This window comes from Muscardinus avellanarius (genome assembly GCF_963383645.1).
Source record: "Muscardinus avellanarius genome assembly, chromosome: 2".
Classification (NCBI taxonomy): domain Eukaryota; kingdom Metazoa; phylum Chordata; class Mammalia; order Rodentia; family Gliridae; genus Muscardinus; species Muscardinus avellanarius.
The window spans coordinates 120203730-120225944 of record NC_137787.1 but is presented as its reverse complement, the minus strand read 5'-3'; the positions used below and the strand labels follow the sequence as shown (position 1 = coordinate 120225944).

The window sequence follows — 22215 nt, the reverse complement described above, 5'->3', positions numbered from 1 at the left end:
TGTAGCTCAGAGGTAGCATGCCCTTGGGTTTGATTCCCAGTACCACATGTGCACATGCGTACATACACACACATACCCCCCCATATATATATGAACAAAATATACCTCTTAGCTGGGCCTGGTGGCCCATGCTTGTAATACCAGCATTTGGGAGGCTGAAACCAGGGGATTGTGGTTTTCGGATAGCCTCAGCTACTTAATGAGGCCCTCTACAATTTAGTGAGACCCTGTTTCTTTTTTTGTGTGTGGGAATGAGAATGGAACCCAGGGGCATTCTACCTCCAAGCAACACCCCCAGCCCTATTGTTTATTCTTTTTACTATGAAGCAGGGTCTCACTGTGTTGCAAAGGGCCTCACTAAGTAGCTGAGGCTGGCTTCGAACCTATACAATCCTCCTGTCTCAGCCTCCCAAATGCTGGGATTATAAGCATGCGCCACTATGCCCAGCTACCCTGTTTCAAAATAAAGAATAAAAACTAGGGCAGGGGGTGTACTGCAGAGGTCGAATGCTCCTGGGCTCCATTCCCAGACCCACCCCCACACACAATTTATATATGTGTGTGTGTGTGTGTGTGTGTGTGTGTATGTATGTATGTATATATATATGTATGTATGTATTTTTGTGTGTGGGGGGGTCTGGGGATGGAACCCAGGGGCATTCAACCTCCAAGCTACACCCCCTGCCCTAGTTTTTATTCTTTTATTTTGAAACAGGGTCTCACTAAATTGTGGAGGGCCTTACTAAGTAGCTGAGGCTGTCCACGAACATGTGATCCTCTGGTCTCAATATATAAATATACCTCTTTAGGGTTTTGTTTTGTGTGTGTGTGTGTGTGTGTGTGTGTGTGTGTGTGCGCGCGCGCGTGCGCGCATATTGTACTGGGGATGGAAACACAGCCCTATTTTTGGGGGGGCAGGTCTGGGGATGGAACCCAGGGCCATTCGACTTCCGAGCTACACCCCCTGCCCTATTTTTTATTCTTTATTTTGAAACAGGGTCTCACTTAAGTTGCAGAGGGCCTCACTAAGTAGCTGAGGCTGTCCATGAACCGCAATCCTCCAGTCTCAGCCTCCCGAATGTTGGGATTACAAGTGTGCACCACCACGCCCGGTGATATATTAATATACAACATGAACATTAGAGAATTTCCCTCTTTCCCCCTCCTATCCCCTCAGGTCGCCTTATTTGCTCATCTATAGTATCTCTTTTGTCTAGAGTTCCTCCTATGACCCATTTTCTCTCTAGCTTTTGCATATTAGGGAGAGCATTCTATTATTTTTTGTGACTGACTAATCTCACTTAGCGTACTGTTCTCCAGTACCATCCATTTCCCTGTAAATGATGTAATTGTTTTTCTTTATGACTGAGTTAAATTCCATTGTGGACATATCCCATATTTTATAATCCATTTATCTGTTGATGGACATCTTGGTTGATTCTTATTTTTTTACTTGGAAACAAGGTCTCACCAAGTTGCTGAAAGCCTCATTCGGTTGCTGAGGCTGACTGTTTATTTCCCTTGGTGGTTCATGCTTTTGATGTTGTATATAACCTGGTTTTCCCTAACTCAAGGCCATGAAAATTTGCTCTATATTTTTCTAAGTTATTTATTTATTTATTTATTTATTTATTTATTTATTTATTTATTTATTTGTGTGTGTGTGGTACTGGAGATTGAACTCAGGGTTATTCTACCTGCAAGCTCAGCCCTATTTTTTATTCTTTATTTTGAAACGGTCTCACAAGTTGCAGTGGGCCTCACTAAGTAGCTGAGGCTGGCTATGAACCTGCGATCCTCCTGTCTCAGCCTCCCAAGTACTGGGATTACAAGTGTGTGCCACCACGTCCAGTTTTTTCTAAGTACTTTATAGCTTATCACATTTAGGTCTATAATCAATCTAGAATTTATTTGGGAGTAGATTAAGAAAAAGGATCAAATTTCATTGGTTTACAGGTGAAAGATGAGTTGTCCCAGAACCATTTCTTGAAGATTATTCTTCCATTGAATTGTCTTCATACTCTTATCAAAATATCAATTTAAGAGCCGGGCATGGTGGCACACGCTTGTAATCCCAGCATTTGGGAGGCTGAGACTGGAGGATCGCAGTTCGCAGACAGCCTCAGCTACTTAGGCCCTCCGCAACTCAGTGAGACCTGGTTTCAAAAAAAAAAAAAAAAAATGGGCAAGGGGTGTAGCTCGGAGGTTGAATGCCCCTGGGTTTCATCCCCAGACCCGCAAAAAAAAAAAAAAAAAAAAAAAAAAAAAATCAATTTAAGCCGGTGTGGTGGCGCACTCTTGTAATCCCAGCGTTCAGGAGGCTGAGACCAAAGGATCACTGTTCTCGGACAGCCTCAGCTACTTAGTGAGGCCCTCCGCAACTTAGTGAGACCCAGTTTCAAATTAAAGAATAAAAAAACTAGGGCAGGGGGTATAGCTCAGAGGTCAAATGCTTTCGGGTTCCATCCCCAGACCTGCAAAAAAAAATAAAAAATAAAAAATAAAAGAATGCCTCTGGGTTCCATCCCCAGTACCACACACACACAAAACAAATATGCCAGGTCTAAAGGCGCATGCCTATAATCCCAGTACCAGGGAGCCTGAGAAAGGAGGATAACAGGTTCAAGACAAGCCTCTGAAATTTAGCAAGGCCCTCAGAAACCTACTGAGACCCTGTTTCAAAAATTAAAAAAAAAAGCCAGGCGTGGTGGCGCACGCTTGTAATCCCTGCGCTTGGGAGGCAGAGACAGGAGGATCGCGCAGGTTCGAAGCCAGCCGCGCGCGCTGGCTTAGGAGACCCTGTTTCCAAATAAAAATGTAAAAATAGGTCTGGGAGTGTAGCCCGGAGATAGAAGGGCTTCCAGGAACCCCAGTACCACCAAAAAAAAAAAAAAAAATTAAAAAAAAAAGAGGTAGGTAGAAACTATAACTTTATATGAAAGTCTGGTGCTAAAGCTCCTCTTGTCTCTACTCCCTAGATCAGTTCTCCCACTAAGTGTGGTGGCGCATGCTTGGGAGGCTGAGACAGGAGGATCGCACAGGTTCGAAACCAGCCTCAGCTACTTAGTGAGGCTCTCAGCAACTTAGTGAGACCCTGTTTCCACATAAAGTATAAAATAGGTCTGGGAGGATAGCCCGGAGGTAGGAAGCCTCTAGGTTCCACCCCCAGTATCACAAAACAAAACAAAAAAACCCACAAAAGCAGATCAGTTCTCCCTCCCTGGCCTCTCTCCTAAATTTCTGGGACATCTGCAGAACCTCGAGTTAACCAAAAGCACTGTTATCAGAATACGATGTCTGGAGAAATCCATAACTTAGTGGATTTTCCAGTTTATCTATTGATCAGCTGATGGAGACCACAGTCAGCCTAGGGATTGAGTAGGTGTCCGGACCAGCAGAACCACCCATGGTCGCCAGAGCAACGTTATCCTAATGTGCATTCTCATGCCCACCTCTCACCAGTTCTCTATAATATAGAGGAGCTATAGCCAGGCATGGTGGCGTAGTTTGTAATCCTGGCGCTTGGGAGGCTGAGACAGGAGGATTGCGCAGGTTTAAGAAACCCTGTTTCCAAATAAAATATAAAATAGGTCTGGGAGTGTAGCCGGAGGTAGAAGGCCCCTGGGTTCCATCCCCAGTACCACAAAAAAGAAAAAGAGGAGCCATGACCCACAAAGGCATTTCCTTCTGGAACAGGCCCCATTTTCCCTAGAGTGTCTCCTTTACTCCTCAATGAGCCTCTGTCAATGTCTCTGACTGACTGGCTCCTGCTGAAATTTTTCCGGTCATGTAAGCCAAGAACCCCACCAGTCCTTTAGTGCGCTCTCCTCTCTGAGAACTCCTGGGACTGGGTGAAATTAACTTCTCCCATGACCTGCAAGACCATTTCCAAATAAAAAATAAAAAAGGGAAGCTGGGCGTGGTGGCCCATGCATGCTTGTATCCCAGCATTTGGGAGGCGGAGACAGGAGGATCGCGGTTTTCAGACAGCCTCAGTTACTTAGTGAGGCCCTCTACAACTCAGTGAGACCGGTTTTAAAATAAAGAATAAGCTGAGCGTGGTGGTGCATGCTTGTAATCCTTGCACTTGGGAGGCAGAGACAGGAGGATCGTGCAGGTTCGAAGCTAACCTTGCTGGCTTAAGAGGCCCTGTTTCCAAATAAAAATATAAAAAATTGGTGTCTGGAAGTGTAGCCCAGAGGTAGAAGGGTTTCCAGAAACCCCAGTATCACCAAAAAATAATAACAATAAAAATAAAGCCGAGCGTGGTTGTGCATGTTTTTAATCTCAGCATTTGGAAGGCTGAGACAGGAGGATGATGGTTTTAGGACAGCCTCAGCTACTAGGGAAGCCCTTTGCAACTCAATGAGACCCTGTTTCAAAATAAAGAATAAAAAATAGGGCTTGGGGGTGTAATTTACAGGTAGAATGCCCCTGGGTTCCACCCCTAGTACTGCAAAGAAAAAAAAAAAAAGAAAGAATAAAAAGCCAGGCATGGTGGTGCATGCTTGTAATTCCAGCATTTGGGAGGCTGAGACAGAAGGATTGCCGTTCGTTCGCAGACAGCCTCAGCTATTTAGACCCTTTGCAACTCAGTGAGACCCTGTTTCAAAATAAAGAATAAGCCGGGCGTGGTGGCGCACGCTTGTAATCCCCGCGCTTGGGAGGCGGAGACAGGAGGATAGCGCAGGTTCGAAGCCAGCCGTGCTGGCGTAAGAGACCCTGTTTCAAAAAAATATAAAATAGGTCTGGGAGTGTAGCCCGGAGGTAGAAGGGCTTCCAGGAACCCCAGTACCACCAAAAAAAAAAAAAAAAGAATAAAAAATAGAGCTGGAGATGTAGTTCAGAGGTAGAATTCCCATGGGTTCCATCCGTAATACCGTTAAAAATAAAAAAACAAAAATAAAATGAATAAATAAAAATAATAAATAAATAATAAAAAGGTTTAGGAGAAGCCAGGCGTGGCGGCGCATGCTTGTAATCCCAGCATTCAGGAGGCTGAGACAGGAGGATCGTGGTTTGTGGACAGCCTCAGCTACTTAGTGAGGCTCTCAGCAACTACTTGAGACCCTGTTTCCAAATAAAAAAATATAAAATAGGTCTGGGAGTATAGCCTGAAGGTAGAAAGCCTCTGGGTTCTACCCCCAGTACCACCAAAAAAAAAAAAAAAAAAATAGAGAAAGAATACAAAATAGGGCAGGGGGTGTAGCTTGGAGGGCAAATGCCCCTGGGTTCCATCCCCAGACTCAAAAAAAAAAAAAAAAAAAAAAAGAAGAGCTAGGAGTTATCTGGGCTTGGTGGCACATACCTGTAATCCCAGTACTTGGGAAGCTGAGACAGGAGAATCATAGTTTGGAGGCCAGCCTCAGCAACTTAGTGAGACCCTCTGTAACTTAGTGAGGTCCTGTCTCAAAAACAAAACAAAACATAGGTCCTGTCTCAAAAACAAAACAAAACACCCTTTTAATCCCAGCATTTGGGAGGCTAAGACAGGAGGATGGCAGTTCAAAGACAGCCTCAACTACTACTTAGATCCTTTGCAACTCAATGAGACCCTGCTTCAAAATAAAATAATAAAAAATAGGGCTTGGAGTATAGCTCAGAGGTAGAATGCTCCTGGGTTCCATCCCCAGTACTACATGCACACACAGAAATAATAAAAATAAAAATGGGGCAGAAAGCCAGGCATGATGGCACACTCTTATAATCCCAGTACTTGGGAGGCTGAGACAGGAGGATCACAGGTTTGTGGTCAGCCTCAGCTACTTAGTGAGGCCCTCCACAATTAGTGATACCCTGTTTGAAAATAAAGAATAAAAAATAGGTCTGGGGGTATAGCCTGAAGGTAGAATGCTCCTAGGTTCAATTCCTTGAACCACACACAAAAAAGGGGGCTAGAGTTATAGCTCAGAGAGCCGGGCATTGTGGCACAGGCTTATCATCCCCGGTTGGGAGGCTGAGACAGGAGGATTGCACAGGTTCGAAGCCAGCCTCAGCTACTGAGTGAGGCTCTCAGCAACTTAGTGAGACCCTGTTTCCAAATAAAGTACAAAAATAGGTCTGGGAGTGTAGCCCGGAGGTAGAAAGCCCCTGGGCTCCATCACCGGTGCCACACAGAGACAGAATGCCCTGGATTGAGTCCAGAATGTGACAAAGAAAGAAGAAAAAAGGAAGAGAGTAAGGAAAGAGACACTAAACCCGGCCCTGCGGCTCACCCTCCTGTATTTGATAGGCTGACACGTTCCTGCAATACCAGTGCTTGGCAGGTTCAGACAGGTAAATTGCAGGTTCGAGACTAGCCTTAGCAATTAGCAAGGTCCTCAGCAACCTACTGACCAATCCCAGTACTTAGCCTCAGGAAGTATCTGAGGCTGGCTTTGAACCCGTTCGATCCTCCTGTCTCAGCCTCCCAAGTGCTGGGATTACAAGCATATACCACCACGCCCGGCTTTATTCTCTATTTTGAAACAGGGTCTCACTAAGTTGCAGAGGGCCTTATTATGTCTCTGAGGCTGGCTCCTTCTGTCTCAGCCTCACAAGTACTGGGATTACTAGCATGCACCACCATCCCTGGCTTTATTTATTTATTTATTTATTTATTTATTTATTTTTTGCAGTACTGGGGATGGAACCCAGGACCATTCTACCTTCAAGCTATACCCCCAGCCCTATATTCTATTCTTTCTTTTCTTTTTTCTTTTTTTTTTTTTTTTTGTGGTACTAGAGGTGGAACCCAAAGGCTTTCTAACTCCGGGCTATACTCCCAGACCTTTTTTTAAATATTTTATTTGGAAACAGGGTCTAAGTTGCTGAAAGCCTCACTAAGTAGCTGAGGCTGGCTTTGAACCTGTGCGATCCTCCTGTCTTAGCTTCCCAAGCGTGGGAATTACAAGCGCGCGCCACCACGCCCGGCTCTATTCTTTATTTTGAAACAGGGTCTCACTGAGTTGCAGAGGGCCTCACTAAGTAGTAGCTGAGGCTGTCAGCGAACCACCATCCTCCTGTCTCAGCCTCCCAAGTGATGGGATTATAAGTGTGCACCACCACGCCCGGCTAAATTTTGGCTTTGAAACAGGGTCTCTTTAGGTTGCTGAGTGTCTTTTGAAATTGCTGAGGCTGGTCTTAAACCTATGATCCACCTGTGTCAGCCTGCTAAGCACTGGGATTACAGGAGTGTGTCACTACACTAGTTTATTTTTTAATTTTTATGTGTGTGTGTGTGTGTGTGTGTGTGTGTGTGTGTGTGTACTGGGAGTTGAACTCAGGGGTGTTCTACCTAGGAGCTACACCCTCCAGTCCAGCCACTTTTAGTTTAGTTTAGTTTTGTTTTTGTGGTACTAAGGATTGAATTTGGGACATTTTACCTCTGAGCTACAGCCCAGCCCTATTTTTTTTTTTTTTTTTTTTTTTTTTTTTTTTTTTTTTTTTTGCTGGTCTGGGAATGGAACCCAGTGACCTCTGAGCTACACCCCCTGCCCTATTTTTTATTCTTTATTTTGAAACAGCGATTCTCTGTCTCAGCCTCCCGAATCCTGGAATTACAAGTGTACGCCCGGCTCTCAGCCCTATTTTTTATTTATTTTGAGACAGGCTCTCACTAAGCTGTAAAGAGCCTCACTAAGTAGCTGAGGCTGCCTCGAACATGCGATCTTCTTGTCTCAGCCTCCCAAGTACTGAGATTACAAGCATGCACCACCATGCTACCACGCTGATTTCCAGACCCTTTTATTTTTGAATCAGGGTCTTGCTAAATTGCTGAGCTGCCGTGAATATTCTGTCCTCCTGTCTCAGTGTTTCAAGTACTAGGATGAAAGGCATGAGCCACCACGCTCAGCTTATTTTCAGGGTCTCACTAAGTCTTACTAAGGCCTCAGTAAGTCTTACTAAAAGGGTTTTACCAAATTGCTGAGGCTGAAAGTTAGCCTCAGTGATTTGGGCAGTTGTTTCTTGAACAAGAATGGCGCCCTGGATCCAACCCCAGAAAAGACTAGGAGCGGGCGCCCCCTGGTGGCTGCGAACCACAATCCTCCTGTCTCAGCCTCCCAAATGCTGGGATTATAAGGGTGCACCACCACGCCTGGCCTTCTATTTATTTATTTTATTATGAAACAGAGTCTCACAAAGTTGCTGAGGCTGGCTGTGAACCTGGCCAGGATCTTCCTGTCTCAGCCTTCCAAGTATTGGGACTACAGGCACGTGCCTCCACACATGGAATGAATGTCACTATTATATACAATTATAATGTGCTAATAAAAATTAATATTTTATTTAGAAAAGAATCGAAGCCGGGCATGGTGGTGCACGCTTGTAATCCTAGCATTTGGGAGGCTGAGACCAGAGGATTGCAGTTCAAGGACAGCCTCAGCTACTTAGTGAGGTCCTTTGCAACTCAGTGAGACTCGGTTTCAAAATAAAGAATAAAAAATAGGGCAGGGGGTGTAGCTCCGAGGTCGAATGCCCTTGGGTTCTATCCCCACACCTGCAAAAAAAAAAAAAAAAAAAAAAGAATCGATGTGTCAGCGGTCAGCGTGGTGGCACATACCTGTAATCTGAGTACTAAGAAGCCTGAGTGAGTACTTTGAGGCCAACCTCAACCACTTTGTGAGAGCCTGTTTCAAAATAAAAAATAAAAAGGGATGGGGATGTAGCGCAGAGGTAGAATGACTGAGTTCTATCCTTAGTAGCTCAAAAAAATAAAAATAAATAAATAAAAAAGGAGGGAGCACCAATATGCGAATGTATGCCACTGTCAACACGAACTACATTATTATTATTATTATTATTATTATTATTATTATTATTGCAGTTCTGGAACCCAGAGGCATTTGACCTCCGAGCTACAAGCCCTGCCCATGTTTTTTTTTTTTTTGGAAACAGGGTCTCACTGAGTTGCGAAGGGCCTCACTAAGTAGCTGAGGCTGTCCACACGAACTATATTATGATGTGACTATGATGTACCAAAACAAAACTAAAATAAACAAATATCGAGCAGCAACATAGTCAGTGTTCGTACTGGTCACCATCATTTTCACATATCAGAAGCTTCAAATTGAATCCTGAAGGTTTAAAAAGTCCACGAGGAGTGTTCGCGTAAGTTGATCACAAGTTTTGGAAGAACAATGGCATAAAGCAGGCAGAATTATTTAATTCGATTATATTCTATAGATCAGTATTATTTGCTTACATTAAATTCGAAATCTGTGTGATTTACTTTCCAGATTTAGAATTTGGAGAAATTGCCTTAATAGTCTAGAAGCTCGGCATGGTGGTGCTTATAATCAAACTCAGGATTTGGGAAGCTAAGATAGGAAGATTACGAGTTTAAGGCCAGAATCAGCAACTTAGGCCCTCAGCAGCTTAGAGAAGCCTTCAAAATAAAAAATAAAAATGGCTGGGGGTGTGACACCATGTTTCCAATGAAAACAAGCCAGGTAGTTGTGGTGGCACAGGACTGTAATCTCAGTGCTTGGCAGGGAGACAGTGGGATTGCAAGTTCAAGGTCAGCCTCAGGAATTTAGTGAGGCTTTCAGCAACTTATTAAGACCCTGTTTCCAAATAAAAAATATAATAGGGCTGGGGGTGTAGCTGAGAGAATGCCTCTGGGTTCAATCTCCAGTACACAAAAATAAACTGGCATGGTGGTGCATGCTTGTCATCCCAGTACTTGGGAGGCTGAGTCAGAAGGATCACAGGTTTGAGGGAGGGTCTTAAGCAACTTAATGAGACCCTGTTTTTTTTTTTTTTTTTTCAGTATTGGGGATGGAACCCAGGGGCATTCTACGTCCGAGCTACACCCCACCCCTATTTTTTTAATTATTTATTTTATTTTATTTATTTTTTGGTACTGGGGGTAGAACTCAGGGGCTTTTCTATCTCTGGGCTATACTCCAGACCTATTTTATACTTTATTTGGAAACAGAGTCTCACTAAGTTGCTGAGAGCCTCACTAAGTAGCTGAGGCTGGCTTCGAACCTGTGCGATCCTCCTGTCTCAGCCTCCCAACCGCTGGGATTACAAGCGTGTGTCACCATGCCCAGCTATTCTTTATTTTTTTGAAACTGGTCTCCCTTAGTTGCAAAGGGCCTCACTAAGTACAAGCTGAGGCTGTCTGCGAACCGCAATCCTGCAGTCTCAGCCTCCTGAATGCTGGGATTACAAGACTGTGCCATCAAGCCCAAGCTGTGAGACCCTGAAAAAAGAAACAAAGAAAAAAGGGCTGGGTGTGTAGCGCAGGCAGAATTTCCCTGGGTTCAATCCTCAGTACGATAAATAAATAAATAAATAAATAAATAAATAAATAAATAAATAAATGTAGGCATGGTGCTGCACGCCTGTAATGCCAGTAGCTGGGAGGCTAAGACAGGAGGATCAGAGGTTGGAGGCCAGCCTCAGGCTTTAGCAGGACTCTCAGAAATTTAGTGAGACTACTTCCAAGTTAAAATAACCACGAAAAGGATGGAGGGGAGTAGTTCAGAGACAGAATGCCCCTGGGTTCAATCCCCAGTACTAAATAAACAAAACAAACAAAACAAACAAAAAACTGCCGTGAACCAAGGGTGGTGGCGCATGCATGTCATCCCAGCACCTGGGAGGCTGAGACAGGAAGATTGCAGGTTAGTGGCCAGCCTCAGCAACCTGGATTCTCAGCAATTTAGGGAGACAATGTTTCAAAATAAAAATCAAATGGAGCCCCGCGTGGTGGCGCACGCTTGTAATCCCAGCAACTGGGAGGCTGAGACAGGAGGATCACGATTCACGGACAGCCTCAGCTACTTAGTGAGGCCCTCTGCAAACTCAGTGAGACCCTGTTTCAAAATAAAGAATAAAAAATAGGACTGAAGGTGTAGCTCGGGGGTAGAATGCCCCTGGGGTCCATCCTCAGTACCGCAATAAAAAAGCAAATGGGGCTGCGGGTGTAGCTCGGCGGTAGAATGCCCCTGGGTTACATTCCCTGCACCAAGAAATAGGTAATAAGTACATAAATGACTCCAGACCGCGGGAGCAGGCGGGTCCCGCGCGGCCCTCCTAGCAGGGCAGCCCCCGCAGGGCGCAGGCGCGGCCCGGTGCGTGGCGGGAGCGCGCCTGGGCTGGCGGGGACGCGCGTGCGCATGCGCAGCCCGGCCGGCGCGCCCGGCCCCCTCACCCGGCGCGGCCCGGCCGGGTCCCGGCCCGCCAGCCCCGCGAGCGGCCACGCCGGCGTCGACGGCGACAGCGACGGCCCGGCGCGTGCGGCCCGGGGGCGGCGGTGATTGGCCGGCCGGGCGGCCGCTCCCACAATGCAGCGCATGGCGCGTCATTGAAGAGAGACCATGATGGCGGCGGCGCTGGGGCCCCCAGAAGTGATCGCTCAGCTGGAGAACGCGGCCAAGGTTCTGATGGTGAGGAGCGCGCCGCGGCCTCGGCGTCCGGCGGCCCCGGCGGCGGCGTGGCAGGGCGCAGCAGCCGCTCTCCCGGGTCTCGGCGCCCGACCCGGCCGGCGCCGGCGGGGAGGTCGCGGCAGGCGGCGGGGCTGGCGCGGGAGGGCGGCGGGGCCGGCAGCGGCCGGGCTCCGAGAGCGCGGCCCCGAGCCGGGCCGCCGGGGAGCCGCAGCCGCCCCGCGCGGGAAGGCCGGCCCGGAGGGAGCGGGGGCCGCGCGGGACCAAGGTCACCGGGGCGGCGCCCGGCCCGCACCCCCGCCCCGCGGGGCCCCTCGCGGCACTGACGCGGGGCCCTTGGTTTAGTTCGTGTACGGGAGGATGTCTTTTGGGGAGGTTCTGTACTCGGGAAGGCCAAGTTAAAGAATGAAAAAATAAGCATTGAACTCAGGGAGTAGAAGTAAGGATAAACTACAGCCAGTTACTCAGTAAACTTTTATTTGCTGGCTCAGCTTTGGTTCTGTAAGTTACGACGCTTCCGTGTTTGTAGATTTTGTGTTTTGAAAGTTCGAGGCTCATTTGATCACGAGAATTGTTTTAGACGTTTTCTTTCCTTTTTTCTTTTTGTGGTCCTGGGGATTGAACCCAGGGGGTTTCTGCTTCCGAGCTACACCCTCAGCCCTCTTTATGTTTTATTTTGAAACGAGGTCTCACTAAGTTGTGGAAGGCCTCACTCACCAAGTTGCTTCGGTGGCAATGAATCTGCGATCCTCCTGTCTCAGCCTCCCAAGTACTGGGATTCCTAGCGTGCACCACCACGCCCGGCTTGGCGCACGCTTTTAATCTCAGTATTTGGGAGGCTGAGGCAGGAGGATCGCACTGGTTTGAAGCCAGCCTCAGCTACTTAGTGAGACCCTGTTTCAAAATAAAATATAAAATAGGTCGGGGGTGTATCCCAGAGGTAGAGGCCCCTGAGTTCCATCCCCAGGATCACAAAAACAACATAAAATAAAAAATAAAAACGTGCTCCACCATGCGCGGCACTGACTTTTTGGACTTTTTTCCCCCTTTTGGTTTGTTATTAGGATTATGTGTTCTAGAATCATATTGTAGAGTATTTAAACTTAATTCTGGCATAGTTTGTAGTTCCATTTATCAAGTATATTTCTATACACATCAGGTATTGTAGCTGCTTTGGAAATAGAGACGTGTAATATGAATAGGATTACCAAAGTAATGTATAGTTTTGCCACAAAGCCAACTAGATAATTTTCAGACTCTGGCAAGGTAAATTAGGAAAAACTGGCTAATTCTTCCCTTAATACAAGGTTCTTAAAATGTTTTACCTATCCAGCACATATCTGTAATCCCAATACTTGGGAGGCTGAGATGGAGGATGACAGTTTTGTGGTCAGCCTCAACTACTTGGTGAGACCTTCAGCAACTTAGTGAGACCCTGTTTCAAAATAAAGAATAAAAAAAAATAGGGCTGGGGGTGTAACTCAGAGGCAGAATGTCTCTGGGTTCAATCTCCAGTACCACACACACACACAAAATAATAAAAAAGAAAGAAAAAGAAAATTAGCCATGCATTACGGCACACACTTGTAAAGTCATCCCAGTACTTGGGAGGCTGAGGAAGGAGGGCCGCAGGTTTGAGACTGGCTTCAGCAACTTAGACACTCAGTAACCTAAGTGAGACCCTTCAAAACAGAAAATTAAAAAGGGGCTGGGGGCACAATGTGAAGGTATGATGTCCCTGGGTTGAATCCCCAGTACCACAAAAACACCAAAAGAGTAGCAATTACTGCTTTGTTTCTTTAGTGTGAAGGCTGTATTCTAGTTATTTATTTATTTATTTTTGTGTGGTACTGAGGATGGAATCCAGGGGCATTCTACCTCTGAGCTACACTCTCAGTTCTCTTTTTTTATTCTTTTTTTTTTTTTGGCGGGTCTGGGGATGGAACCCAGGGGCATCGACCTCCGAGCTACACCCCCTGCCCTATTTTTATTCCTTATTTCCTTCCTTCCTTCCTTCCTTCCTTCTTTCTTTCTTGGTGGTACTGGGGTTCCTGGAAGCCCTTCTACCTCCGGGCTACACTCCCAGACCTATTTTATATTTTTGAAACAGGGTCTCTTAAGCCAGCGCAGCTGGCTTCGAACCAGCGCGATCCTCCTGTCTCCGCCTCTCAAGTGCGAGAGAATTACAAGCGTGCGCCACCATGCCTGGCTATTCTTTATTTTTGAAACAGGGTCTCACTGAGTTGCAGAGGGCCTCACTAAGTAGCTGAGGCTGTCCGCAAACCGCGATCCTCTGGTCTCAGCCTCCCGAATGCTGAGATTACAAGCGTGCACCACCAGGCCCGGCTTTATTCTTTATTTTTAAATGGAGTCTCACTGAGTTGCAAAGAGCCTCACTAAGTAGCTGAGGCTGTCTGCAAATCGGGATCCTCCTGCCTCAGCCTCCTGAATGCTGGGATTACAAGTGTGTGCCATCACGCCCGGCTTAATTTATTGTTATTATTATTATTATTATTATTATTATTATTATTATTTTTGTGGGTCTGGGGATGGAACCCAGGGGCATTCGACCTCCGAGCTACAAGCTACACCCCCCAGCCCTTTTTCCCCATCCTGCTTTTTTTTTTTTTGGTGGTACTGGGGTTCCTGGAAGGCCTTCTACCTCTGGGCTACACTCTCAGACCTATTTTTATACTTTTTAAAATTTGGAAACAGGGTCTCTTAAGCCAGCAAGGCTGGCTTCGAACCTGCGCTATCCTCCTGTCTCCACCTCCCAAGCATGGGGATTACAAGTGGGCGCCACCAAGCCAGGCCATCCCCAGCCCTGTTTTTAATTCTTTATTTTGAAACATTCTCACCAAGTTGCAGAGACCCTCACTAAGTAGCTGAGGCTGGTTATGAACCTGTGATCTTCTTGTCTTAGCCTCCCAAGTACTGGGATTACACCCAGGTTGTCCACGAACCTCGATCCTCCTGTCTCAGCCTCCTGAATGCTGGGATTACACGCGTGTGCCATGTATCACCACACCAGGCTAAAAGGTCACTTTTTAGAAATTTCCCATCAAGTAATGAAATGTAATGTTCATAGTATTATAATATGTTGGCTTTGAGAAGTAACATGGTTGAGTAAAAAATTAAAACTCAAAAGGTACCCCAGAGATAGAATGTTCTGGTTCAATCCCCACTACTTCCAAAAAAAAAAAAAAGAAAAAGAAATTTCTTTCCAAAGGTAGTAATGGAGTATTTTTTGTAGATACTTGTAAATAAAAACTGCTTAATCTTTTTATTCAAAATGGTGAGTTTCTTAGCAAGACCTTATTTCAAAAAAAAGAGGCCTGTGGATATAGTTTAGTGAAGAATGCCCCTGGGTTCAATGCCTAGTACCACTTAAAAGCAAAGAAAAAACAAAACAGTGAGGTTGATTACTGTAAAATAAATTTTAAGACAAACATGCTAAAGTGAAGGATTGCAAGTTAGTTACAGCATGCAAGTGAAACTGTCCATTCTGAAACATAGCAAATGGAATATTTATTTAAATGGGTCTACCAAATTCCTTTTTTAAAAGAATTCTGGGCCAGGCGTGGTGGCGCCACTTGTAATCCCAGCATTTAGGAGGCTGAGACCAGAGGATCAGTATTCGCAGACAGCCTCAGCTACTTAGTGAGGCCCTTTGCAACTCAGTGAGACCCTGTTTCAAAATAAAGAATAAAGCTGGGTGTGGTGGCGCACGCTTGTAATCCTTGCGCTTGGGAGGCTGAGACAGGAGGATTGCACAGGTTCGAAGCCAGCCTCAGGTACTTAGTGAGGCTCTCAGCAACTTAGTGAGACCCTGTTTCCAAATAAAATATAAAATAGGTCTGGGAATATAGTCCGGAGGTAGAAAGCCTCTGGGTTCCACCCTCAGTACCACCACCAAAAAACCGGGTCTCACTGAGTTGCAGAGGGCCTCACTAAGTTGCTGAGACTGTCCGGGAACCGCGATCCTCTGGTCTCAGCCTCCCGAATGCTGGGATTACAAGCGTGCACCACCTCGCCCAGCTATTTATTTATTTATTTATTTGGGGGTGTGGGGATTGAACCCAGGGGCATTCGACCTCCAAGCTACACCCCCTACCCTATTTTCTATTCTTTTTTTTTTGTGTGTGTGTGTGTGGATCTGAGGATGTAACCCAGGAGGGGCATTTGACCTTCAGGCTACACTCCCAGACCTATTTTATATTTTATTTGGAAACAGGGTCTCGCTAAATTGCTGAGAGCCTTACTAAGTAGCTGAGGCTGGCTTTGAACCTGCGTGATCCTCCTATCTCAGCCTCCCAAGCACAGGGATTACAAGTGTGCGCCACCATGCCTGGCTTTTTTTTTTCTTTTTCTTTCTTTTTTTTTTTTTTGTGGTACTGGGGATAGAACCCAGAGGCTTTCTACCTCCGGGCTATACTCCCAGACCTATTTTTGGAAACAGGGTCTCACTAAGTTACTGAGAGCCTCACTAAGTAGCTGAGGCTGGCTTCGAACCTGTGTGATCCTCCTGTCTCAGCCTCCCAAGTGCGGGGATTACAAGCGTGCTCCACCATGCCCAGCAATATTTTTCATTCTTTATTTTGAAACCAGGTCTCATTGAGTTGCATAGGGCCTAACTAAGTAGCCTAGGCTTCCATGAACCGAGATCCTCCTGTCTCAGCCTCCTGAATGTTTGGATTACAAGCGTGTACCCCCATGCCCAGCTAACAGTATACTTTATAAAATACATATATATATTTTGCAGTACTGGGGATGGAACCCAGGGGCATTCTACCTCCGAGCTATAACCCCATCCTTAATTTTTCATTCTTTTTTTCAAAGGGTCTCACTGAGTTGCAAAGGGCCTCACTAAGTAGCTGAGGCCGTCCTTGAACCTTGATCCTCCTGTCTCAGCTTCCCAAAAGCTGGGATTACAAGCATGTGTCACCACACCCGGCTTGTATTAGCATTTGATGCAGGGTGGCCTGTAGGAGTTGCTTAATAACATCTCTTGAATGAATAAAAAGAAGGAATGATTGAAGAAGGGGTAGTATGAAGGAGCCCTAAGGACACAATCAGGGACTTGGGTAATCTTCAGGCCTTGTTAGTCAATCATAATTAGCTTGAGTTCACCTGTAGGTAAGGCCTGTGAGAGCTGTGGTTTTGATGTTTCGACTGTCAGCAGTGTGGAAATCTAATGTGAGAGGCAACTCATTAGGTAGGAAGATATGAGGTCGGTGAGATTTGATGAGCTTGGTCAATAAGGAGGATGACTCTCTGAAAACAACCAGAGTGTGGGATCTTTTTTCAAAGGCCAAAGTAATTCATGGTGAAGTAATTCTATCTATCTTTGGGGGAAGCTCTGCCTCTAAAACAGGCTCCTTTCTTAACTTTTCTTTCTTTTTTTTTTTTATTTGGAAACAAGGTGTTACTAAGTTGCCAAGGCTGGCTTTGAACCTGAGATCCTCCTATCTTATTTTTGTATTTATTCATTTATTTATTTATTTTGCGGTGCTGGGGGCAGAACCCAGAGGCATTTAACCTTTGAGCTATACCTCCAGCCCTATTTTCTATTCTTTATTTTGAAACAGGGTCTCACTGAGTTGCAAAGGGCCTTACTAAGTAGCTGGGCTGCCCGCTAACTGCGATCCTACTGTCTCAGCCTTCCAAATGCTGGGATTACAGCATGTGCCACTATGCCTGGATCCGATACTCCTATTTTAGCCTTGCAAGTACTGAGATTACAGGCATGTACCACCATGCCCTACTTTTGCCTTCTCAATTTTTATCTTAAAAATCAATAGGAATTTTAAGCCAGGCATGGTGGTGCACTTGTAATTGGAGGCTGAGACAGGTGGATCGCAGGTGTGTGGCCAGACTCAGCTACTTAGCCCTGCCACAATTTAGTGAGACCCTGTTTCAAAATAAAGAATAAAAATAGGGCTGGGGGTGTGACTCAGAGGTAGAATACCCCCTGGATTCAATCACCAGCAACACACACACACACACACACACACACACACACAGGAATTTTAAAGCCAAGTAGGGTGACCCACACCTGTAATCCCAGTACTTGAGAGGCTGACACAAAAGGATCACAGGTTTGAGGACACAGCCTCAGCAAGTAATGAGACTCTCCTCAATCTAATGAGATGCTGCTTCAAAATAAAAGTAAATAGACTGGGACTGGGCATGGTGGCATGCTTGTAATCCCAGTATTTGGGAAGCTAAGACCAGAGGATCATGCAGGTTCAAAGCCAGCTTCAGCTACTCAGTGAGGTTCTCAGCAGCTTAATGAGACCCTGTTTCCAAGTAAAATATAAAATAGGTCTGGAAGTGTAGCCCAGAGGTAGAAGACCCCACAGTACTATAAAAATAAAATAAAATAAAATAAAAAATAAATAAAATAGGGCTGGGGATGTAGCTCAGAAATGGAATTCCCCTGATTTCAGTTCAATCCCCAGTAAAACACACACACACACACACACACACACACACACACACACACCCCACTAGAAATTTTATTCCAATAAAAATATATTCATGTTTTAAGCTGGGTGTGGTGACTGACTCATGTTTGTAGTACTTCGGAGGCTGAGACAGGAGGATAGAAGTTTTGCTGCCAGCCTCAGCTACTTCGTGAGGACCTTTGGAACTCAGTGAGGCCCTGTTTCAAAATAAAAAAAGCCGGGCGTGTTGCGCACGCTTGTAATCCTCGCGCTTGGGAGGCTGAGACAGGAGATCACACAGGTTTGAAGCCAGCCTCAGCTACTTAGTGAGGCTTTTAGCAACTTAGTGAGACCCTGTTGCCAAATAAAATATAAAAAAGGTCTGGGAGTATAGCCTGGAGGTAGAAAGCCTCTGGGTTCCACCCCCAGTACCACCAAAAAAAAAAACAAAAAAAACAAAAAAAAACAAAACCAACAACAAACAATAAAATAAAGAATAAAAGAGAGCTATAGCTTGGAGGTAGAATGTCCCTGGGTTCCATTCCCAGTACCCCACCCACAATATGTATATATACATATATTTTCTTTCTTTCTCTCTCTCTCTCTCTCTCTCTTTCTTTCTTTCTTTCTTTCTTTCTTGGTCTGGGGATGGAACCCAGGGGCATTCGACCTCCAAGCTACACCCCCTGCCCTAATTTTTATTCTTTTTATTTTGAAACAGGGTCTCACTGAGTTGCAAAGGGCCTCACTAAGTAGCTGAGGCTGTCTGCGAACCACAATCCTCTTGTCTCTGCCTCCCAAGCACGGGGATTACAAGCGTGCACCACCACGCCCGGCTATTTTTTATATTTTTATTTGGAAACAGGGTCTCTTAAGCCAGTGAGGCTGGCTTCAAACCTGCGCAATCCTTGTCTCCGCCTCTCAAGTGTGGGTATTACAAGAGTGCGCCACCACGCTTGTTACCCGGCTTCATATTTTAACATATTATTTTTCCTCAGTCTTTGAATAAGACTAATAATTATAGAAGGCTCATCTATATATTGTGGCTTTTTGATAGAGATTAGAGAACTAATTAGTAAACATATAGTAGTAAGAGCTTGACCTGATCAGGTGAGGTCTTAAAAAAATCATCATGGTGCAGTGTTAATAAGAATATATAGAAAAGTGAATGAAACCATAGGGATTGGAAGGTAGAACAGAGGGGCTGAACTCTCTGGGTTCCTCTTGGCCTCCAGAGACTAGCTGTGTGACATTTGTCAGGTCAGTTAACCTCTAAGCTTCTGTTGCCTTATCTTTAAAATAGGGTAATAAGGATACCTATTTAATTTTATTGTGAAGATTAAATGATTTAATTTTTTTTGCAGTACTGGAGATTAAACCCAGGGGTACCTCTGAGCTATACCCCCAGCTTTATTTTTTATTTTTGAAACAGGCTCACTAAGTTGCGGAGGACCTCTCTAAGTAGTTGGCTGCAAACCTTTGATCCTTCTGTCTCAAGCCTCACAAGTACTGGGATTACAGGCATGTGCCATTATGCCTTGGCTAAATGATTTAATTTACATTCAAAAGAATGCATTTAGTATAGCACCTGGTATAGTAAGTGCTCTATAAATGTTAGCAGTTATTATTATTTTTTGTACTGGAGATTGAATCTAGGAGCATTTTATGTCTAAGATACAACCCTCATCCCTATTTTTATTTTATTTAATTGATTTTATTGTGGTACTGGGATGGAACCCAGGAGCATTCTACCTCCAAGCTATACCCCCTGCTCTATTTTTTATTCTTTATTTTGAAACAGGGTCTCACTGAGTTGCAAAGGGCCTCGCTAAGTAACTGAGGCTGTCCATGAACCATGACCCTCCTGTCTCAGCCTCTCAAATGCTGGGATTACAAGCATGCGCCACTATGCCCAGTTTAATTTTCACTTTGAAATGGGGTCTTGCTAATCCATGAATGTCTCAAAATTGTAGAGACTAGTCTTGAATTTATGATCCTCCTGTCTCATCCTCCCAAGTACTGAGATTATAAGCATACCCAGCTTGTTACTTTGTATTTTTTCTTTCTTTTTTTTTTTTTCCTTTGTGGTACTGGGGGTGGAACCCACAGGCTTTTCTACCTCCAGGCTATACTCCAGACCTATTTTATACTTTTTATTTGAAACAGGGTTTCACTAAGTTGCTGAGAGCCTTACGAAGTAGCTGAGGCTGGCTTTGAACCTGTGCAGATCCTCCTGTTTCAGCCTCCCAAATGCTGGGATTGTAAATGTGCCCCACCATGCCCGGCCATTACTTTATATTTTAATGTCCCTATCAGCCTTGCATGAAAGCCCATAATTCAAGATAAATTCATAGCTAGCACTGAATAAATATTTAATTATTAAATGTCTCCTAGAATAATGCTGATAGGATTTTCTTTGCTGATGGAAATGTTCTGTATCTGTTTTCTCCAGTATGGTGGCTATAGCCTCTTGTGTTGTTGAACACCGAGATAGGGAACCCGGTGTGGTAGTGGTTATCTGTTGGGCAACACAGGCCTTGAGTGTGGCTCTATGTATTCTTTGCATTTGTCTTTGATTCCTACTTGAGATTTTCTAGCTTGTTTCTTCTGGGTGTTGGTAGTTCCACTGTCCAAATGCAATACTAATTCTTGACATCAAATACATCTTGGACAGGCTCCACTACTGGCTCTTTTTCTTGTGCTGGCATCATTAAAACATACTTTTGAAACATTGATAGCACACAGTATTGATAGAAGATGGGCATATTCTTTGCTTCTTAAGTATAAATTATTTAACTATTTATAAACACCAATGAGTGATCAAAACAGTAATTTTTCGCTGGGCGTGGTGGTGCACGCTTGTAATCCCTGCGCTTGGGAAGCTGAGACAGGAGGATCACATAGGTTCGAAGCCAGCCTCAGCTACTTAGTGAGGCTCTCAGCAACTTAGTGAGACCCTGTTTCCAAATAATATATAAAACAGGTCTGGGAGTGTAGTCCTGAGGTAGAAAGTCCCTGTGTTCCACCCCCAGTACCACCAAAAAAACCCCCCAAGAACCAGAAAAACAATAAAATAATTTTTCATTACCTTTATATTCACACCTGCCTTTAGCATTTGTCCACTTATTAATTAACTCTTTATTTTGGTACTGGGGATTGAACCAAGAGGCATTCTACCTCTGATCTCCACCCTCAGCCTTATTTTATTCTTTATTTTGGAACAGGATCTCTTTAAGGTGTGGAGGGCCTCACTAAGTAGCTAAGGCTGACTATAAACTTGTGATTCTCCTGTCTCAGTTTCCCAAGTACTGGGATTAAAAATGTACACCACCACGGCCGGCTCTATTTTTTAATTTTTATTTTATTTTTTGTGGTATTGGAGATTGAACTCAAGAGGAATTCTACCTCTGAGCTATACCCCCAACCCTATTTTTTATTCTTTATCTTGAAACGGTCTCACTGAGTTGGAAAGGTGCTCACTAAGTAGCTGAGGCAGTCTGAGAATCTTGATCCTCCTGTCTTAGCCTCCCAAATGCTGGGATTACAAGTGTGCATCATCACGCCTATCCCGGTTTATTATTTATTTTGAAACAGGGTCTTACTAGGTTTCTGAGAGTCCTGCGATATTTAAGTGGCTTACGAACTTGAGATCCTCCTGTCCCAGCCTGTTTAGTACTGGGGTTATAGGCATGCACCACTATCTGTGAACTATCTTCAGTAATTTTTTTTAACATAGGTGTCATGAAAATTGAATTATACTGTCAGAAATTCTTTTAGCAAAGTAGATGTATTCTGCTTTTTTTCATAGGCTATTGAGTAATGAAGGGAATCCTATCTAACTATAGACTGGATGAGAATATCCTATTTTATTTTTGTTCTTGAAAGTATAGTGCTAACTCATTGATCCTTAATTTGAGAAAATTTCTCCAGGATAGGATTTCTCAAACTATCACTCTTGACACTTGAGGCCTGGTAATTCCTTGTTGAGAAGGAAAGTTAGCAGGTTCCCTTCTTCTAGCCACTTGTTGCCAAAAACACTCCCCAGCTACAGCAACCAAAAGCCTTTCCAGACACTGCCAGAAGTTCCCTTGGGAATAAAATTGCCATCATGAAGAACCTCTGATTTAAGACACAATCATCTGAAGACTGGAGGTCTGAGATTATACTACATTTTTTTTTTTTTTTTTCTTGTACTGAGGATTGAACCCAGAGGAATTCTGCCTTTGGGTTACATCCCCAGCCTGATTTTATTTCTTATTTTAAAACAGGATCTCACTAGGTTGATGAGTCTCTGTACTTGCTGAGGCTGTTCTCAAACATGCCATTCTTCTGTCTCACCTCCCAAGTACAGGGATTACAGGCATATGCCACCATGCCTGGTTTATACTTAGCAA

The 22215-nt window shown here is 44.7% G+C and overlaps 1 protein-coding gene across 3 annotated transcripts in view; it reads left to right on the top strand.

Moving 5' to 3' along the window:
- Positions 1-11309: 11309 nt before the first annotated feature.
- XPO4 (exportin 4) overlaps positions 11310-22215 on the top strand; it is a gene marked incomplete at both ends in the record, with an annotated part of 141254 nt that continues 130348 nt past the window's right edge. For all 3 annotated transcript variants that reach the window (XM_080689166.1, XM_080689165.1, XM_080689164.1), the window contains one exon: positions 11310-11378. In XM_080689166.1, the coding sequence (XP_080545292.1) occupies positions 11310-11378 (69 nt within the window). The remainder of the gene's footprint in view (positions 11379-22215) is intronic.